Below are 21,402 nucleotides of genomic sequence, written 5' to 3'. Positions count from 1 at the left end.
GATTCGGTGGCTCACTTTTTCTTTTTTTCAGCTCTTACCTCTTTATGAAAGATTGTTAGGCTCAGATGCGATGGTTAGATAGATTATTTATCAGTCGGTCACGAGTCGACGACCCAACCACAACTCCAAAAGGCACAGTGGCAAAAGATATTCCATGAACAAAATACATATATTATATGTGTGATCAATCAAGATGAAGAAAGCCAAATCCGACCGCCATTCTCTATATATTTTTACTGCAAAATAACGCAGAATGAAAACAGCATGGAACTGCATTCAAAATATGACATCGCATAAAAAGAAAGAAAGAAATTATTACTCTGCATGGTCATGATTTATAATGAAAGAAAAACAATATTAATACATATAAGAAAATTGCAAACTAGACATAAATATCTAGGTGGTTGCATGAGAAATTATCTTTAGAGGTTCTCCATTATCGTTGATGTTACGACGTCTATTTAGGCAGGGGATTACGCCTGGTTTAAGTTTTGAAAGCCCACCCACAGGCTTTGGTTATCCGTCACGTTCAAGAAAAACATCAAGGAGAGCACATCACAATGCGCCACGTCCAAAATAACGCATCAAACATCTGATCCACGCCTTCAACTCTTTTTTTTTCAGAAAAAAAAAAGTTGAACCGACGCATTGTCCTGTCCTGTGCAACAGAAAAAAGAAAAAAGAAAAAAAAAGTTCGTGGGGGACCCACCCCAAGCAAGGAAATGAGCGAACGTGAGGCTGGGGCCGATCGGGAGCACAGGACAATCAAGAAAATGGAGAGGAGGAGATGGATGTGGTCTTCCGTGGTCTTTTAACCATGATGGATATATGGATGGCTTTTATCTCGAGGAAAGGGACAAGGCTTCGCTCCCCAGTCCTCCTCGTCCGCCATCTTTGAGCTCACGTCGCCGTCGAGTAATCCAGCGTGCACAACGCAACACGATTTCAAAGTTGGAAGCATCCATCCATCGATCCATGCAGCTATATGTATGTAGGTATCTCAGGCCGGGGAGTCCTGCTTCGTTATACCCACCCCTGCCAAGCTAGAAGTACGGAGACAGTGGTACGTACAGACTGTGATCGTGAGTAAATCTACAAGTATATCACATGTCTTTTACGAAAAATTATTATGCTGCATGAAGATGAAGTCGCGAGGAAGCTACAATCATGACATACTGGATTCTTTCCCAATGCTTGATCGTATCATGAGATGGAGATGACTGTAACGCAACATATTACCTATGAGAGATAGATGACTACAGTGCAACATATTACCTATGAGTAGTTCTGGCACGTGCCATGTCCACCACAAGAAGCATGAGTACCTGTGATCTCGCCATGCATTTGAATTAAAAAAAAAATATCTTTTCTTACTGTTCTATCTGTTGATATATATATCATAACAATCTCTCCTAACCGGCCATATGCACTACGCGCGCGCAGGGAGAGAAAGTTTAATCACTCTAATTTCCTTAGGAAACAACAATATCTCTTAAAAAATGTCCTCAAAATGGTTGGACAATTGAACGTCATAGTCAACTAAGCATCCATTAATTCAGGAGTTGGATTTATAATATCTAAAGATATTCAACTATGTCTGACAATGAATATTATGTTTTTTGGATACCAAAACCAATTATTTTCACATTCATATGTTGAAGAGAACGTTATTTGTACATCCATAATATACAAGATGAACGAGCTTTTTCTCATCCCTCTTTGATGCAACAAATGGTTGGTCAATGCCATGCCCCTAACTCAAAATCCAAACTAGGCATGTGACATGGTGCACATTCCACAGAGCACAATCCTATGAAATATGTAAGGCCTGCTAAAAGATTAAAGCATCAATCATTTTAATTACTATTTTAAGAATGAAATAAGATACTTTTTTTGTGTGAGGACCCATACCGATGCGTACTTAGTTTTACATTGATTATGCACTAGAAAGATCTTAGATACTTATACTGGTCTTATGTTATTATAGTCAAACTAGCATTTACAAGTCTTGGAACAAACAAAATATTAGTCTACCGGTGACTTATGTAGCTCATACGTCATCAAAGGATAATCATGAATTTTATGACCCACTTTGCATTATGGTATCTATTTTGTGTTATTAGTCAAGAATATGGAAGCAGCTGTAAGTCATATACATATAGAATGATGTGTTGCTTTATTCCAAATTCACTGAAACAATGTAAGTGTTCTAACTAGTGGCTGGTTGGAATCATGCATACGATATTATAATACATAAAATAATTTGAAAATAAGCTCTAGCCTCTGATCATCATGAACCAAGATCGCCTCATGGGAATAGGTTTTCATGGGAATTTTAATTTGAATAGAAGAGGAAGCTTAACACCTAATCTTTTGTTTGACTGCTATTTTATACATAACCTGACACAATTAGCATAAGAACATTTTCGTCCATCCAAGTGTGCACTCTTGAGCAGTCAGATGGAACTGTAACAACAGTTTTTGAACATGAGTACAGGTCCTCACTAGTGCGGTATTCAACTGGTGCAGATGAAGTGTTCAATCATGACTATTAGTGCATAGCAAGACAACTATGATAATATGGGCCCAAGTAATACATGAGGCAGTGTATCTTGTGGGGGTCTCATGCAATCAAGAGCCTCTCCAATTGAATTGGAGAGGATGCAGACTTGTTGGACATCCAGTTGTATAGAATTGCAATTCGTAGTTTGAGTTAATTTATAAGGTATTTAGGGATCACAATTCTTAACTTGTTTAGCTTAATTCAACCCATTATGGGTTGGGTTAGGCTATCTGTTTAATAAAATGATCAGATATGGATATGAAGTTTTAATACGTTTAATAGCAAGTCGAGTTTGGATTGCAGATTTTTAACTTAAACCTCTATCCGAGCTGACCTATATATCTGATCTGATCCGATCCGATTGCCACCTCTGTAAGTGTTAATATTTATTACTCTTTTGCTCTTTATACCAGCCGACAAGATGTGTATTTTTCTGTTTACGAATGAAAACAAGCAACATCTATTCTCTCAATTATTGCACCTTTTTACTGTCCAAAGTTCCGAACTATCCAATCGAAGTGTGACCACATGGGTTGAAGTTTGCTAACTTCAACAATGCAAGTGTTGTGCTTGCACTTGTTTGCACATATAGGTAAAGAAATAAAATATAAGGTGTTAGAAGCAAACATAGTTAGAGTAAATAAAGGACATGCATGGGTGGTGAAAATGTTCACTTTAGCTAGCAATCGGAGATATTCCCTTGATTTAACAAGCATGCGCCCATTCTCTCCTCCCCCACAAATATTATAATATACATGTGTGCATCCTTTTCATGATCATCATCAATAGTTAAGGTAATGAACACCCATATTAAACAAGTATATGCTGAAAAATAGACCGAAAACTTTAATGCTTAAATGATAGAAATATGTAAATGCTTTTAGGGGAGAAGACGCACAATCTACTCACAATTTGATTCCATAGAAATCAAAGAAAACATAAATTTAATGAGGATTCAATCTATGCATGCAGTCGAGTAGCGCAACTATTTTATAATACAAAGTGACACAAGCAAAAAACCAGCCTTTTGGAGGAAATATAAGAGAACAAAATAAAAACATGAATTAATATGATTTAGCTGCCTTCAGTGGCATGAGTTATGGGCAATGGCAGTAGAAGCATCTTGATACATAAAATTCTTTTCAGCTGGGGATTTAACATCTCTTGCTGTTGGTAGCACTCTTAATTAATGTTACTCTCAAGGAAATCGAAATCTCGGTACGTCCCTTCGAATGGGGGAAGAGCTATATCAGCAGCTTTTGACTACGCCCTTGGCGGACCGTGCACCGTTAATTTTGCTACGACTTGGAGCAAAGCATGCAACGGTAGATTAATTATTTCTTTACCACGGCTTATCATAATTTCCATGCGTACGTTACCCGTTACCACGGGCCACGCTTACATCCGTCTCTTTCTCTCTCTCATATTAATGTCTCTTCCTACCCCACATGTTCTTGAGCTACAGAGGGGAAAGCGGAGTGAGAGAGAGGGGCAACAGTACACCCCAATCCACTCATTCAGTCAATCATAAGCCTTCTACCTTCTTCCCCGCACTCCCAAAAAGCCATCTCATCCATCTTTCCGTTCTCTCGAGTCTCAACCACTCCGTACCGCTCCCAATTTGCTAACCTGCACCTTCCTTTTGGTAGGAGATTAGAAGCAACCGGGAAAAAAGAACAAAAAAAAATGCAACTCCTTTCCTCTTCCATTCCATATCTCATCCAAATCTAGGCTCCTCACTCCCTTAAATCCTCTTCTGCTCCAGGTTCTTGCTTAGCATATGCACGAAGTCTCTCTCCCAGGCCTCGGACTCGGCGATTCGAAATGTCGGCCCCTGTCGCACCTGAGCAAGTATGCTATGTCCACTGCAACTTCTGCAACACCATCCTCGTGGTATAAATCGCACCTCTCTCTCTCTCTCTCCTCCCTTTCGGTCATAGCTGTTTTATTGTCTCCCATAGTAATTAAGTAGAGATGCAAATTGATTGAGAGAACTGAAAAAAGAAAGGCCATTAAAATTTCAATCGAGTGAGTTCACGGAGATGATAAGGTTGCACTCAGCTATAAGATCATTTCCAAAGAAGAGGTCAGGATATCGATCTCCTTATTTTTATACCTTGGCTATTCTTGTAGCTAATTGATTTCTAACACCTGCTTCTTAGAAACTAGACTAAAAGCTTTTTTATTTTTTTTAAAAAAACTGAGAGGTCAAGGAAAATAAACGATTTAAATCATTGATTCGAGCAATTTGCGGTAATTGACTTATGTGGTGTTATATGCATTGATGAGCATGAGATGACTCCGTGTTATGTTGATGTATGGAGACCGATAGCTCATACATTTTAGGAATTGTTGAGGTCAATTTAAGGCTAGTAATTGGACAAACAAAATTTCTTTTACATGCTGCATACTACCAAAGCATCACACAGTCCTGAAGAAATATTATTATTGCTAAACTCAAAGTTTGAACTAAGAAATGATAGAATAACTGGTCGTCTTGTAACTACGAACGAGAAAACAAAAATAGTTGGATATCCCACAATGTGATGCATTATCAGCATATTCCAAATTTCATAAATAATTTTTAGTTTCTTGAAGAAACATTATTATTAATATATAACTTTTAAACAAAATTCATCTTCTAAAGTTTTTCTAATGAACAAATTAAAGAATAATTAGGCAATCCAATATCAATGACCAAAACTCAAGTAAATCTGTCGGTCCAATCTCTCTTTCTCTCTCTTTCTCATATTTGAGAGATACACTAAATATTGCTTATCTGAAGATCACAGATTATGCTTATTTGGAGGGAAGAGAATATCATGGGACTCGCTAGTGCTTATTCTTTTGTTGTTTCACATCTCCACTAACATTTTTGAACTTCCTTTTAGTGTAACATTAATTATAGTATATGTACACATGGTTTCTTAGCAACTCTTCTTCAAATACAATGGGAATGCTGCTGCACTTGCGTGCTTTTCCCCCACTCCCTTCCTAACTCCATTATTTTTGAGCAACGTTGGGTAGCCCACCTCGCCAACTAGTATTGTGATTGCACACCGTCTAGTTTCGTTCTTTGGCGATCATAATTGTCATATCATCAAGCACATACATTGGCTTGCGAAAACCTAATCTCTCTCCCTCTCTAGGTGAGAGGTGGGATGATGGTTCTGTTGTCACATCATTTTCCACTGCCCTTCTTGATTCTCGTTCTACCTTCTCTTGCTTTAATTTGTTTTCAAGCTGAGAGAGGCCAGTGGTACTGGAGGGTGCAGAAAGTTCAGGGAAAATGGCATGGGGCTCTTAACTCGAAAGAATGCTGCACAAGGAACTAGCTTTTTTCTTTTTCTATTTCGTTTAAGTTAGAACCCTCTGGGGAGAGTGAGAGTGTGTGTGTGTGTGTGTGTGTGTGTGTGTGAGAGAGAGAGAGAGAGAGAGAGAGAGAGAGGTTGCGGAACTCATAAAAGCAAGCACAAAAAAGTGATATAGTAAGGGAGGAAAAGGAAGAAGAGGAGGAGGAGATCCCCTTCCTTTTAAAAAAGTCCTTGAGCATCTGTCCTCTCCAAATAACACTATGCCTCCTCTGCCTCTTCTTCAACCATCTTACCTCTACTTCTTCTTTCTTTCCAATTGTCTCTTCTTATCCTTGTTTCTTCATGAGCCATTTCTTCTCTTTCCTGCCAGCTACTAAATTAATATGTATACCATGACTGCTTGCTAGATGATGCTACTTCTGTTGTCAATTCTTCCAAGTGTAGCTAGTTTGCTCAGTATCTTTGAAAGGAAGGGGGTGTCAATCCTCAGCACTTGTCAAGGTTATCAAGGTGAAAAGGCCCTAGCTATCAAGGCAGCAGAAAGAAATAGTCATTAGTTTCTTCAGTATCTTATGAACCAGAAAGTAAAATTTGCCTGTCTTGAAGCTAAACACCAATGGTGAGGCAGCGAAATAGATAAGAAATCTTAATGTAATTCATTTCTAGTGTAATATGAGGTTATGCTGCAACAAGTTTTCTTCAACTGCTAGGATTTATCCCTTGATTTTTCTTTTATAAATACATCTCCTGCCATTTCTTTGCCCTCTTGTTACTTCAGGTTAGCGTCCCAGGCAGCAACTCCCTCAACGTTGTGACGGTAAGATGCGGGCACTGTGCTAATTTGCTGTCTGTGAATTTGGGGGCTCTTCTTCAAACACTCCCTCAAGATGTTCAGGTTCAAACATGGGTCCATTAGTTTTGCCTTCATTCTTATATTGCTGAATTCCTGAAGTATTGTGGATGCTATGTACCTATGACAAACGCACGTACTTGGGCACCACTACTTAAAGCCATATCATTGTACATCCAAGTTCATCTATGCACATAGAATACTAGCACATAGAGAGTCATGGATCTTGTTATCAACTTTCCCAGGGAAAAGTGCTGCATGTTCTCGTCTTCGTAATTCTTATATGTAGTGTGTGTGCATGCACATGTATTAGAGTGAGCGCACAAGAAAATGAAATTTTCAATTAAGTATATTATATGTATTACTTAATATATTATATGTATTATTTCATATATTTTACATATGTTCAATTATTGCAGATGGTGGAGATTTCATATGACCATATTTTATTCAAGGCACTTCTAGTTCCAGGGCAAAAACAAAGCTTTATTTTCTTTCATAAGGAAAAAAACAACTTCCTCAAAAGGAAATAGAGAAAGAGCTCTATGTGATGTACGTATTGAATTTATTGACACTCGTTTTGAGGCTCAGGTATCCTTTACATGTACCTATTTGAAGTAACCCCCTTCAAAAAATAACATGGCTTTGTTCCTCATAAATAATAGCCGAGTAGATCTAATAGTCAGAACTTTACTCAACAAGACAAGCCACAAGTTATTATTTGAATTTTCTAGCCTTGTATATGTATCCATGTTATCTCTAGCATATAACCAACATAGGACTAAACAAACACTCACATGGATCTCATATACACCCTCCTCTAGTTAAGGATCCAAATCAAATCAAATTGAACTACAACCGCCACAATCGACCCGTACTTAGTCTTAGAAGGACTCACGCGCTGCATCCCCTACTCCGCATATATAGGCTATAGGATGTATTCACTCTAATATCATTTATAACAGCTCAAGACCCCAGCTTTAAAAAGGGTAGCCAAAAGATATTATTTGAATTTATTGGCCTTATATAAGTACCCAAGATATTTCTATCATACAACCAATATAAGACTAAATACATGCCAACACAAGTCCTTATATTAGAATTTCGATAAATGAAAGATAACATTTTTTTCTTCATTTATTAATTGAGGTGACTCTTCACACGCAAGCTTGCACATTGGAAAACTAAGATTATAAGATCTTTAATGACAAAGTTTTTTTATTTTATTGTTGGGAAAGAAATTGCAGAATCATAACCTAGGGTCTCAAGATCTCAATATGGATTGTGGGTCATCTTCTAAATGTGACAGGGTATCCTTGATGAACTCAATGGAAGATGTTCAGCAGCAAACATTACCTATTCGCTGTAAGTATCACAACATTAATCTCATAAATATATATAGTTTATGGTTGCACAAACAAGATATGTTCTACAATCATATACATGCATTTATATGGATGCAAGCAAGCAAGTATATACACATGTAAAGGATTTTGAAAACTCCAAAGCTCAAAGGTAGATAATATGGCAGATACTTTCTAATGCACAAACTCTTTTTGTTTGAGAAGAATAAATATTACATTATCATGTCTATGCATGTAGTGATTTTGCTCTAACAGGAAGCAACCTAATTTAACCAATTGCATTTCCCTTTCTCTATGATCGATCTTTTTGTTTCAAATTTGTGGTCGGTAGAGCAAAGGGGAAAAAGGTTTCCAGACTTAATTATCACATTTTGCAAAGTTTTCTGCTAGTAGGGGCAGATAAGCACTTTGTCTAAGATATCATGACTTCCAGTTTCTACTTTTTTGAAGCAGTGCCTGAGAAGAGACAGCGTGTTCCTTCTGCTTACAATAGATTTATTAAGTGAGTTTTAAACATTCCACCTACCATTGTTTTATTATATAATTTTAGATGGTCTGAAGAACCCCATACTAATTCTATGTCCACATTATGTGCATCTAATGACATGTCTTTTCTATGAACTGGCCATCTATTCTTTTTTTCTTCTACAGAGAGGAAATACGAAGACTAAAGGCTACAAATCCTGACATTAGCCACAGAGAAGCTTTCAGTGCTGCAGCCAAGAATGTAAGTTTTTACGAACGATAACTAGGTTATCAAAGTGATAAAAGGAGTGAAATAGAATGGTCAACAAACTTTATGCTCAAACATCAATTCTCACTAACTACTTTAGAATAGTTCTAACATTTTTCTTCCGAAACCAAGAGAAGGTGCAAGATTGGGAAGGAGATGCTTTTGACTCTTGAGTATTTATATTGAAGCATACGTATAAATAGTATTTGATATTTACAATATATAAAGTTGAGATCTACATATTCGTTTTATTACATTCTAAAGAAACACACTAATGAGAAAAATGATACAACAATGACTAATTTATCTATTATCAAGTCACGGCTCGAATTTGTATATAAAAATGGCGCTAGCAAGCTACAAATCTTCCTCATTTTAAAAGCTTAAACTGATCATGTCAGAATGAGAGTGGGAGTGAGATGACATAACAGGTATGGCACCGTAGGTAGAAAATTCTGGATTCCAATCAAGAGATCCTCTTCGAATGGTTTGATTTAAGAGAACTATTTAATTAAACATCTAGTCTACCATTACTAATAACACATACCCTGCCTTTATGTTTCTTTTGAAGGCTTTCATAGGTTTTTTCGTCTTTCTCTTGACTTCACAAGCCTTCCTCAATACAAACATCAGATATAACCATCCTTCCAAGGCAATACTAAATGACCTGGATCAGTTTTCCATTGATTGACCAATTTTGACTATTACTACTAAAATGACTAGAGTTGATTGGGGAAGAGGAAGCGAAAGAGCAAAATTTTGCCAAAGAAGATTTAGTTGTAAATTGCAAACCTAACTGAACTTAAAAGGGAACATGAAAGACATACATATATGTGTGTTATTCTATGCGTACTCCATGATCAATTGGATGTGTGTGAGTACTTTTCTCTTTTTCTCCACACTTTCTTCACAAGCTTAAAATCCTTGACATCCTTATGTATAAACCATATATAACTCTTACATTCCCTTATGTGAGTACATCACAACTTTCCAAAAGGTCAATTATATGCAATGACTCTTAGATACTAACATACTGGCACTAGGACTAACAAACATTGACAGTTATTTGAACCTTAAACTTTCCCATGACCTAAACTTACTAACTTCTGATTTTTTTTATAAAAAAAAATTAAATGCCAACAGATTGTAGCTACTTTGATAGGCTTGTTTCCCAGTGTGATGTGTATATAGCACAACATTTTACCATAAATTGTCACGATGGGTCCTATAAAGGGATTTTGACATGTTAGTCCTTTATTTGAACCAAATTCCAAAATGGTCCCTTTTCTTATAGAAAGACAAAGTGACACCTGATTTCTGTAACTGGGACAAAATAGTCTCCATTTGTCAACCAAAAACTAATTTAATTGTGGATTACCATCTTGTTGAATGATATCTATTGTTCGATTTTTCTATTATTATGACAACTACATAGACAAATAACATACTCTCCTCTCTTCCTTCTTTTCTTTTGAAGAGATTGTACTTCAAAAATGGAGAACAGAGGGTGTAATCATCATTAAACAGATGGTAATCAATTGAATTTATCCCAGCAATCAAAATCAGGTGCTACATATCTACTTATAGATAAAGGAACTATTTCGAATTTGGTTGAGAAAAAAGGAACTAACATTTCAAAATTTTAAATTCTAATGCCCAAATGTTGAAAAAATCACCTCTTTTCATAACATAGCATTTTTTTGCTTTGCATCTTTCTTGTGGTGTTATCTATGTATACATATCGGCAAATATGTATGTATGTGTGGGTGTCTCTATACGTATGTATGCATGCATGCATGTATATATGTATGTATGTATATATGTGTGTGTATGTAGCAAGTAATGTGTGCGTATCATATTAAGCATATGCTTCAGGGAAAGGCAGTAATAAAGTGGTATCAACTGTAGTAAAATCCATAGGTAGTCCCCCCTTTGTGGGTAGTGGTATTAGAAGTTGACTGATAAACAGAGGGAGAATTGCTTCCCAAGAGATAAAAGAATAGAGAGAGAAAAATTTTGTTGAGAAAGAGTGGAGAGAACATAACATGAACATTATAATTCATCCTTCTTTTTTTCTTTGGATTGAAAAAAACTAGAATTCATAATAAAATAGAGATCTAAAAGAGACTATAATACTTTGCATCAAAGAGAAACTGTAAAGATGTCTTAATATTGGTATCTGCCATGAAATTCAGAACCAATGCCCAAAGATCCAACATAATCAACATGCTTGTGATCATCTTTTTGGGAATGATATATGGATCCTTATATATTGTTTCTTCCTATAAAGGACTCCATCATTTGTCAACGCAAGCTTATCCATACCCTTCAAAACTTTTCGTCTGTTCACCTTCTCCATGAGAAGTACCAATTATAGTGTCCATTTTTATGCATCTTATGGTGCTTTTCTTGAGAAAAAATATGGCCCTTCATCTAAATCATGCAATGACCCATCTCAGCATTTTCAAACATTGCATGGCTAAAGGACCCTTTGATTGTTGAGAAATCCCATTCTATCAAGACGCCTTCATTCTGTACAATAAGTACTTGTGGAGTCTCTCTCACCACTCGTGTTGCTTAAGTTTCAGACTAAAGTTGAACTATATGAACTTTATTCAGGCAATAGTTTGAGAGACTATTAGTTCCTTATCAATAATATTTACTTCATAACTTCAATTAGATTAACACTTGTCGGTGTAAATGTTATCTTGTTCACATAATAATATGTACATTTAGGACAAACACTTATACAAGAAATGCAAGCATGAACACCCAGAATTTTCCTGACTTCATATACCTAGTTTAGGAAAGAAGAAAATGTGGGAAAGAGAATATTGTAGAGAACTTTTTCTACCGACCTCATGAGGTAGTCATCATATTTATTTATAGTTGAGAATGTACAAGAAATTATAACTAGGATGATGCAAAGAGAGAAAGAAATAACAATTAGATCCCTAGGATCAATCCTAAATTTATGCTAGTTGAAATTCAAAATTCAAAATTTCTAAAAATATGGATCCTTAATATGTGGCTCAATATATGGCTGAGATGAAGATAGTGCCAATGCCCGCCCCCACCCACCCCACCCTCCATGCAAGCTAAGGTGGGTACCACTGAGAACTTGGAACGCAACTGTTGAAAGTGTTGAGAAGCAAGTCTTTTTGTGAATATATCAGCGAATTGGTCATTAGAAGAGATGAATCAGACATGAAGCTGATGACGAGTCACTTGCTTTCGAACAAAATAAAAATCAATTTCAATATGCTTGGCCTGAGTATGAAATACGAGATTGGCAGTAAGATACAAGGCAGATAAATTATCACACCAAAGTATAGGGGCTTGAGAAAGTAAGATACTCAATTCCTATAATAAAGATTGAATCCAAATTAATTCAACAGTAGCATTAGTAATTTCTTTGTATTCAGATTTAGTACTTAAACATGCCATAGTGTGTTGCTTTTCTACACTCCATGATATTAGATTACAACCAAAAAATATATTGAAGACACTAACAAAACATCGGTCATCAAGATCACCAACCCAATTGGCGTTAGAATAGACATGAAGAGAAGAGGATTGGCCTTTGATTAAGTAAATACCATAGTCAATTGTATGCTTCAAGTAACGAAGAATACGCTGGACTGTTAGCCAATGTGTGGAAGTGGGTCTATTCATGAACTGACATACTTAGTTGACTGCAAAAGCAATGTTAGGACGTGTAAAAGTCAGGTACTGAAACACACCCACTAGACTTCAATATTGAGTCAGATCAGAAAGTGGCAAACCATCAAATGAAAAAGTTGGAATCCAATAGATATAGATGTCGAGACAGGCTTAGAGCCACTGGTTTTGACAAAAAAATCAGAAATATATTTTGATTGGGTCAGATAAAGTCTAGAAGTAGTAGTTTTAGCCTCAATGCCTAAAACGTAGTGAAGAGGGCCTAGATACTTCACGGTGAATTGAATTTGTAGAGAAGCAATAATGGAGCAATAAGAGTGCCAATAAGAATAATATCCTCAACATAAACCAAAAGTGCCATATATTTTTTTGTGCGATTGATAAAAAGTGAGACATCAGCCTTAGATCCCATAAAATTCAAGAGTATGTAAGTGAGAGCTCAACCATTGAAAACAAGATTGTGGTACTTATTTAAGACCATAAAAAGAATGTTGTAGCTTGCAAACATAAGTGGAATGGTGTCTGGGTCAGTGAAATCAAGAGGTTGTTTCATATAAACATCCTTGGTGAGATGTCCATGAAGGAATGCATTTTTGACATTCAATTGTCGAATGGGCCAACTTTCAAAAATTACAAGAGAAAGAATAGTGCAAATTATGACAAGCTTGATAATTAGGCTGAACGTCTCATCATAATCAACACCTTCTTATTGATTGAAGCCTTTAACAATCAGGTGGATTTTATAGCGCTTGATGGAGCCACTAGATTGTCTTTTGATTTAGAATACTCATTTGCAGCCAATAACATGTTGTGACAGAGAAGGTGGAACTAAAAGCTAGATACTACTAGAGAGTAAGGTATTATACTCATCTGCTATCGCTTCACACCATTGAAGATCACATTAAGCTTGAGTGAAGTAGGTGGGCTTGACAGGGATAGCGGAAGCCACAAATGCCAAGAAATATTTTGTGCTAAAGCAACATGGTTTAAGCATGCCATCCTTGGAGAGCATGACCATATGATGATCACCAATATGAGAAGAAGAAGTCACCAATTCAGGAGCAACAACTTCAGCAGTGGCTATAGAATGTTGGTCACATATCGTGGTTGGATCATTGTCATGTGTTTTTAAAGAACTTGGGCCGAGTTTGAGGACTTGGGGTTGAAGATACGAGTGGATCAATATGGGTTGATTTTAAGAGGTCATTGGGCTCGAGTGTCAGTCATTGTAAAGAAAAGGCATTAGGAGGGCTACTAGTTAACTTGAGAGTGTCACTAAAAGAGTACAATGCATAAATAAAACACTATCTCATCAAAGATAACATCACGAGATATGAAAATACGCCCAAAAGAAGGACGATAACATCGAAACCCATAAAAACTTGTAGGATAACCAAGAAAGACACATGAAAGAGAACGATATTTAATTTATTTTTATTACAGGAATCAAGATAGGAAAAACATAATTAAGAAGCCAAAAATATGAAGAAAATTACAATCTAGCTTTTTATTAAATAATTTTCCCAAGGTGAAGTAAAATGGAGTGCACGTGTGGGTCAACGATTAATGAAAAAATTAGCAGTTTCAAAAGTTGTATCCCAAAATTTAGAAAGAAGATTAGATTAGGCAAGAAGAGCAAGGCCTACTTTTACAATATGGCAATATTTGTGCTATGCAACCTCATTTTGTTGGAAGGTGTGCGGGTATGAGAAGCGATGACCAATTTTCAGATCATTTAATTTTTGATGAAACGGTTGCGACTGAAACTCACAAGCACAATCAGTTTGAAAAATTTTAATTTTACATTATATAATATTTTTAACATGCAACCAAAAACTATGGAAGACATGATAAATATCATAACTATTTTTTAATAGATAATACTAGGAGAAGCAACTATAAGCATCTAATATATATATATATATAGTACTGATACCCAAAATGTGACATAATAAGAGAAGGCCCCCCAAATATCAGTATACACAAGTTTAAGAGGAGAAAAAGATCTAGAATGAGAGTGTGAAAAGGGTAAAGAGTGACTCTTACTTTATTGATATGTAGAGCAAATTAAAACTTTATTATTGTTATGAAAATTCAAATATAATTTTTTAAAAAATTTAGAAATAAGAGGCATAGAAGCATGGCTAAGACGTTGATGCCAAAAAAATTGAGAAACACTAGTTGAAGCAACATATGCAGCAGAAGCCTTGACAATTCCAGGTAAGATTAAACTCCATTCTTATGCATGCCCTTAAGGATGGTTTGAGTAGAGATAAGGTCCTTCACACAAAAATAGTCATGGTGAAACTCAAAATAACAGAAATTATCACATATAAATTGAGATATAGATAAAATTTTTTGGTGATTTAAGGAACATGTAAAATATTCTTAAGTTGGAAAGGACGAGTAGAAGTGTGTAAAAAAGAGTGACCAATGGTTTTTATAGCCAAACCTGAACCATCTCCTATGGTAACCTGGTAAGGAGCACTATAATCGAAGCTAAGGTGAAGATTAGATAAATGTAATGTCATGTGATGAGAGGCACATGTGTTTGTGTACCATATTGAATCATTTACCGCAGTAACATTTGTTTGTAGAGAAGCAGCTTCTGCTTGATAAAATTGATTGAAGAGATGGTAACACTTCAAGATCGTGTGCCCATATTTGCAGCAGAGTTAACAACGTACCTTATTTTAAGTTTGGCCATGACCCTTCTGGTGGTAAGATCCCTATAGAGAAAAAAAATAGATGCTCCATCATTAGACAAATTATACGTTGGCTGTTGGAGTCATTGTGGCAGACTTTGTTGGCCGCCTTTTTGCACATAATTTGCAATGGGTGGAATCCCACCCATAGCCAAATAAATTTTAAAAGTTTGGAGTCTTAGTTGGGTATCATGTTGGAGAAGAATGCTATGTAGTTTTTCAAAAGTAGCAGCAATCCTGTGGCAAGGAGTGTGGAGACAAGGTATTCGTACTTTGGACCAAGGCCGAGCAAGATTTGATGGCGTAAATCGATAGGTGATACCGATCTATTAATGGCAGCCAAGTTATCAGATATTCTCTTTGCCTCTTGTAAATAATCCTTCATAGAGAGCGAGCCCCTATTAAGAGCAGAAAAATCCATCATAAGAGTACTGTAATGTGCTTCACTTTGGATGGCATAAAGCCATTTAAGAACAAACCAAACATCTCGTGCATGTGACAATCCGACGACATGAACCATCATCGCATTGGATATGTTGTTGAGGAGCCATGCCAAAGCGATTTCATCATGAAGAAGCCATGACTCGTAGGCCGGATTAGAGATTGGCTTCCCTATTCTTCTATCATCTGAAGTTGTGATGATTGTTGGAGGTAGAGGCAAGGTCATGCCATCTCCAAGATTCTATAGTCGGTTGGCTGTTAAGAGGGGTTGGATACCCGCCTTCCAGGTAATAAAATTATCCTTGTTAAGTTGAACTACAACTGAAGGTAGAGTGGTAGGTGTACGCATGGAGTTGAAGGAGAATGCCATGGAGATAGCAAAGGTTGAAGGCTCTGATACCATATAGAAAAGAAGAATATGCGAGAAAGAGAATATTATGGAGAACCTTTTCTACTTATCTCATGAGATAGTCATCATGTATATTTATAGTTGAGAATGTACAAGAAATTACAACTAGGATGATACAAAGATAAAAGAAAATAACAAATAGATCCCTAGGATCAATCCTAAATTTATGCTATTGAAAATTCAGAATTTAAAATTCAAAATCCGAAATTCGAAATTTCTAGAATCATGGATCCTTCATGTGTGGCTTGATATGGGGCTGAGATGAAGATACCGCCAATGCCTACAATAAATATAAGATTTTCTTAATTCATTTTCTGAAATCAAGTTATAATTAGAAAACAATTGCTCAGTAGTGGAAAATTTATCTTGTTTATATAGCTCTGCTTGATCTGTTGAGTGAGGTATCATGCAACAAATAGAATGGTTACTTAAAGCTATGTTGTATAGGCTTAGATAGCAGATTGTGGTTTATAAGGAACTTGCACCACATTCTCCCGTTATGTACATTCATTGAAGAAGCATGTTTGCACATAATTACAGGGAAAGTGTCCTAATTTAGCATGGCAGCTGAGTCCCAAATGAAGCACAGAATAGCAAATAAGAACAGAAATGGTACAATAAGATCAAGAGTTAATAAAGAGTAATGCAAGAATGCGTACCTTACTCAAAGGTGTGAACGGGTAGTAATGTGCATTGCTAGGACTTCACATACAATCTTTCTTATAGAGATGAAGAATCCTCTAGTAAAATCTATATTTTTCAGTATGCTATTCTTCTGAGAAGAGTTCACATCCAAATAAACTTCACTATCAGAGGAGAAACGAGAATAGTCAAAAGCAGATGATGTTAAGTCACCCAGATTGAAGACCTATATAAGTTCCAAGCATTTTTACCAGGCTGCAACCACTTATCAGTTGCATGCAAGTTTGATATTGAGGAGATATAATTAGTTTAATATATTCACCTTACCTCTGCAAACTAACATTTCCAAGGACCAACAGTTTTCCTTCTTCCTTTTCTCCTTCCTCTCCCTGTACAACTGCAAGTCTTCCCGTTTCTACATCAAAAAAAAAGTCTTTTTGTTTCTTTATATTAAATATCCTGCACTATCTACCTCAAAGGTCCCACCTAAATTTGTTATTGCACCGTTCCTTGCAAACAAGTTAGACCCTTAAAAGGGATTTATAGTGAGCTGCCATCTTCTTTTTATTGACTCTGCCGTTTCAACAAACTCATATATATATATATATATATATATATGTAGCAGCTTCATTTCATTGTACGAGAGCACTGTTGCAATGCACTATCTGACTTTGATATATGTTCCGGTATTGCAAACCTTAGAACTAAGCTGGTTGTTTGGAAAATTTCAATTTCGACTTTAACATAGTTTGATGCATGGTTTTGGCTTTTGAAAGATGAAACATTACCAGTTGGACTACCTTAAAACAAGCACAGGATCATCATCACGTACATGAACAAGAGCAATTCTTTAGACACCCACTACCCCGCAGGACCCATTGACACCCTTGTCATTGTTACAAAGCCTAACCCCTGCATGCGGTTATAAGGTTGCGACACTGGGTGAGTGGAGAGTGCAGTATCTTTTTGTATGCACACACTGGATGGTGAGAGCTCGCATCCAGTACAGAGACACAAGGTGGTAGGTGAGGAAACTAAGGACCAAAAAATGGTATTGGATTGTCTTGCCATGATCGTTCTCTCGCAATCGTTATCGTCGTGACTGAAAGAGTAATTGTGATAATATATATATTTTTGAATACTGAATTGCTATTCATTTGTTTGAGTGAACACTGCTCCATGTTTGTTGTTTAATTTGCAGTGGGCGCACTTTCCTCATATCCAATTCGGGCTGTCCGTCGATGGGAATAAACAACAATAGCTTGGCGAGGCCATTAATTGCCCGTCAAGATCGGAGCACATGGCGAGCAGATGCATGTACTATTAAGTTACTTATCGATCTTATTTTCGTATGCGTCAGAGTAAGAAGTCCTTGTCCTACAATGAGCAATGACCATATCTAGGAGCTATTATCGTGGGTTATGTGACTTGTCGTCAATCTTTCAAGACTTTGTGTTTGTATGTGTAGCACCGTCAATTGTTCTTGAACAGTTTGTGACCTAATTTGAACTATTGTTCAACTGTCTTGCTCGATAAAGCTCATCCAGATAAACAGCTCAAATAGGGCACTTCCAGACTCAAGCGTAAAGAATTCTGTCTAGGTACGTACGCATCATCCTTCCGGAGGATGCGGTCTTGATTTACTATATATTATTCTGGTTACAGTTTCAGGACTAGTCTTCACCTGTTGTGAGCGCACTCCACTCCAAATTTTATAATGTTGATAGCAGTTGCCACTTTGTTGCATCTCTTTGGGGTCAAGATCACAGTCTGCATTTCTCCATTTGAACTGTTAGAAAATAGCAACAGAATTCATGAGATCATGAGCATTTTTCAGAAAAAACAAGGTGATATGGGAGAAGAAAATAAGAGGTTACGGGCATGGCGCAAGGAAATTAAAGCCAGCTAGAAGGAGTAAATCCTTGGTATAGCAAGATGCACTTGAAGTCATTTCTGTGAGCTGCTCCAGCATCCCAGGAAACAGTTGTTTGAGAATATTTAAGATGATTGGAAGCGAGGTTTGCTCTGGGAAATGGAAGCGAGAGATGGCTCCAATATGGTGTAAAAGAGGAAGAGAAGAATCGATCGGAGCGTCCGGATTAGTTAGAATTGATTGGAAGTGGTGTCACCAGGAACCAATAAATTTTCACCAAGTCAGACCGATCGAAAAGGCTGACCTGAAATCGATGGGACGGAGCTTGCTCAGTTTTTTTTCTTTTTGGTACACAGCAGCTTGCTCAGTTTTAATAGTGTTTGTATGAGCTCCGAGCGCAGACATAGTAAGAGCTCTGGGCAGCAGCATCTGGCCATCTACTCCTTGGGCATGTGCTGAGATGCCTTGATAAATACTGGGGAAGGATATGCTTCTTTTTTTTCCTCTTTTGGTGTGTGTGGGAGGAGAGGGAGCGCGCGCGCACCCCCACCCCCACCGACCCACCAGAGAGAGAGAGACTGAGAGAGAGAGAGAATAATTTAGGTATGTTTTGGGGCGTAGCAGAGCAGTAATGGGGAGGTGGATACCATATATACAGACTACGTACTAAGCTGCATATTACCATGGACAGTGATTCAGAAAAGGGTGAGGACGGGCAGGCAGGTCGACGCAGAGGCCGAAACAGAAGGCTATTTTCTTTTGCTTGCTTCTTTCCCTCCCTTCAACGAAATGCCAAAAGGGTTTTCAATTTGCGAGGAATGCGGCACGCAATCACCCGCCCTTCACTCTGGTTCCCCCCGGACCCTACACTCATTTACCCTCTCTCTCTCTCTCTCTCTCCCATTCTTCCAAAATAAAAAAGTAAAATACAAATGGAGAAAAATATTTGCTTTGATATATTTTTATTTTTCTAGGCCACTCATAAGTTTTGGTTTGGACGATGGTTCCATGATTGGAGTGATTGGAAGAGGGTTGGCGTTATACTCCGAGTGAGTCTAGGGATAGAAGATTAATCGGATTTTTTTTCTCTTTCATGGTTCATTTTCTGAGCATATTCCGGTCAGGCTCAATTCTTTCCTTCAAAAGTTGTTGAGATCAAAAGAAAGATCATATTGGTACTTCATACGTTCCTCGATGTATTGATCTGAAACGGGTCTAGAGTCTAATTATAGTCTCACACTTGAGATAGAAGCACAACAAAAGTAAATCAAGTTTCTTTTTGGTGGATGCTCGACTCCTTTCACAACAATGAGAGAAAAGGAGGGATGTTTCTTGTTTTTGGTAGATGCTCGACTCCTCTTGACAATAATGAGAGAAACGGAGGGGCATGACCTATGTTATCAACACTCGAGAGAAAATGGGGTCTAAGTTTTCTTCCAGGCTCTTGATCATACAGTAATTTGACCCGGTGAGATTTTGACGCCCTCATCATCATTCATGACAATCTCAACTCAGAATATAAAAATAAATCTATCACAGATTCTCTACAATGCGCGAGCAGCACGGTAGAGTGTTGTGCAGCCACAAATAGCTATCATACAAAAAAAAAAAAAAAAAAAATAGACAACTATCAAATACGACAATCTATAAGCATGCATATGGTGCATGCTGTTGGATGACTATTTATTTTTCGATGATGACACCCTCTCCACCTAGCTAGTTTGTGAGGGGTGGGGTTGGACAGCTTTGGCCCACCATATGCACTTCTTCCACCCACTCACATGGTTCCACTGCATCTGCCACGTGCTCCATGCATGCACTGCTCTTGCTAATTTCCAGTGAGCCAGACCAGTCGGCAATGACAAGATACAAACGCACGGTGCTCATACATGCATCTCGCTCCTAACCGGGGCGGATGGTATCAGTATACTATCATGCAGGTAGTGCAGAGGCGGCAGCAGAACATTAATTAATACGGGCCAGACTATCTCCCAACCAGAGCCAACGTGAGCAAACCTAAATAAATGGCCATTCCACGTACAAACGAGCATCATATTTTGATGCTAATTATTTGTTCATACGCGGAATTCAATTATCAGTACGAATCACTGCGGCCCGAGTACCACGGCAAAACGTCTGCGGTTGTGTCATGTCATTGAAAGCTGCCTTGATCGAACTCCGAAGCATCATGTCATGCTTTAATTTGTCGGTTTTTTTTTTGTTGGTATCTGGCTTTCAGATCATCAAAAACTTTAGCTTATCAGCTGCTGACACAGGGAGAGAATGGAGATGGGCAAGGTCTGGCGCTCTTCTTTTTAAAATTTATCTCAGTCCACGGGATCTGAAACGTCCCCTCATGCGTCCTCAGTCTCCACCCCATTGTTTGTTATTGGCTTTCCGTATCACAAGGTGTTGAACACCCGTCGGTCTTCCCAAGGAACGCACGGAAACAATTATTTTACTGTTACGACAGAAGTAAAGTAACAGCTATTGTTTGCATGTCCCATTCTGAAAATTATTCAAAAGAATGGTTGTTATTTATTTCGTGGCGGAAAATAATAGACGACGAATTTTTTTCTTGGATCACTGTTCGCCAAGTATGAAGTTCTATAGAGTAACAGCGATATGGTAGCCGCTACTTTTGGATTCTTGGAGCCCTGCAAAGCTACTAAAAGGCTTTGATGACATTATATTGACCGGGAACGAAACCTTGGTATTTGTATCTCCATTGCTGCTTATCAGCACTGTTTCTTATGGCGATCCAACGCAGTACTCCTGGAGGCAGGCAAGGGTGCATGGGCAGGCCGAGGCTGGACCTCTCGCTCTC

General features: G+C 37.5%; 1 protein-coding gene and 1 long non-coding RNA gene across 3 annotated transcripts; one reads left to right on the top strand and one right to left on the bottom strand.

The window, feature by feature from the left end:
- The first annotated feature begins 4,034 nt into the window (after window positions 1–4,034).
- On the top strand, window positions 4,035–18,280 carry LOC103707588 (protein YABBY 2-like). Of its 2 annotated transcripts, none has more exons than XM_017842843.3 (7): window positions 4,035–4,208; window positions 4,329–4,456; window positions 6,656–6,772; window positions 7,975–8,092; window positions 8,545–8,593; window positions 8,743–8,818; window positions 17,904–18,280. In XM_017842843.3, exons 2-7 carry the CDS (start codon window positions 4,388–4,390, stop codon window positions 17,961–17,963), a joined length of 489 nt encoding a protein of 162 aa, XP_017698332.1. In that variant the 5' UTR covers window positions 4,035–4,208; window positions 4,329–4,387; the 3' UTR covers window positions 17,964–18,280. The 2 variants fall into 2 exon arrangements, with proteins under 2 accessions (XP_017698332.1, XP_008790360.1); XM_008792138.3 differs by having other exon boundaries at window positions 4,036–4,208; window positions 7,966–8,092.
- LOC120111698 lies at window positions 18,169–19,469 on the bottom strand. Its single transcript, XR_005513155.1, has 2 exons — window positions 18,880–19,469; window positions 18,169–18,491 (listed from the first exon to the last, which is right to left on the bottom strand). It is a non-coding gene; the product is annotated as an uncharacterized LOC120111698 (long non-coding RNA).
- Between the last annotated feature and the right edge of the window lie 1,933 nt (window positions 19,470–21,402).

The sequence above is a fragment of the Phoenix dactylifera genome, chromosome 8, assembly GCF_009389715.1.
Source record: "Phoenix dactylifera cultivar Barhee BC4 chromosome 8, palm_55x_up_171113_PBpolish2nd_filt_p, whole genome shotgun sequence".
In the NCBI taxonomy this organism is placed as follows: domain Eukaryota; kingdom Viridiplantae; phylum Streptophyta; class Magnoliopsida; order Arecales; family Arecaceae; genus Phoenix; species Phoenix dactylifera.
The sequence above is the reverse complement of the archived record's forward strand: the minus strand, read 5'-3'. Positions and strand labels throughout refer to the sequence as shown.

Excerpts from the sequence above, each read along its gene's own strand:
- LOC103707588 (XM_008792138.3), top strand. The coding sequence starts at position 4,388 with ATGTCGGCCCCTGTCGCACCTGAGCAAGTATGCTATGTCCACTGCAAC. Across the intron at positions 6,773-7,965 it reads CACTCCCTCAAGATGTTCAG|AAATTGCAGAATCATAACCT; the intron begins GTTCAAACATGG and ends TTGTTGGGAAAG. Across the intron at positions 8,093-8,544 it reads GCAAACATTACCTATTCGCT|TGCCTGAGAAGAGACAGCGT; the intron begins GTAAGTATCACA and ends TTTTTGAAGCAG.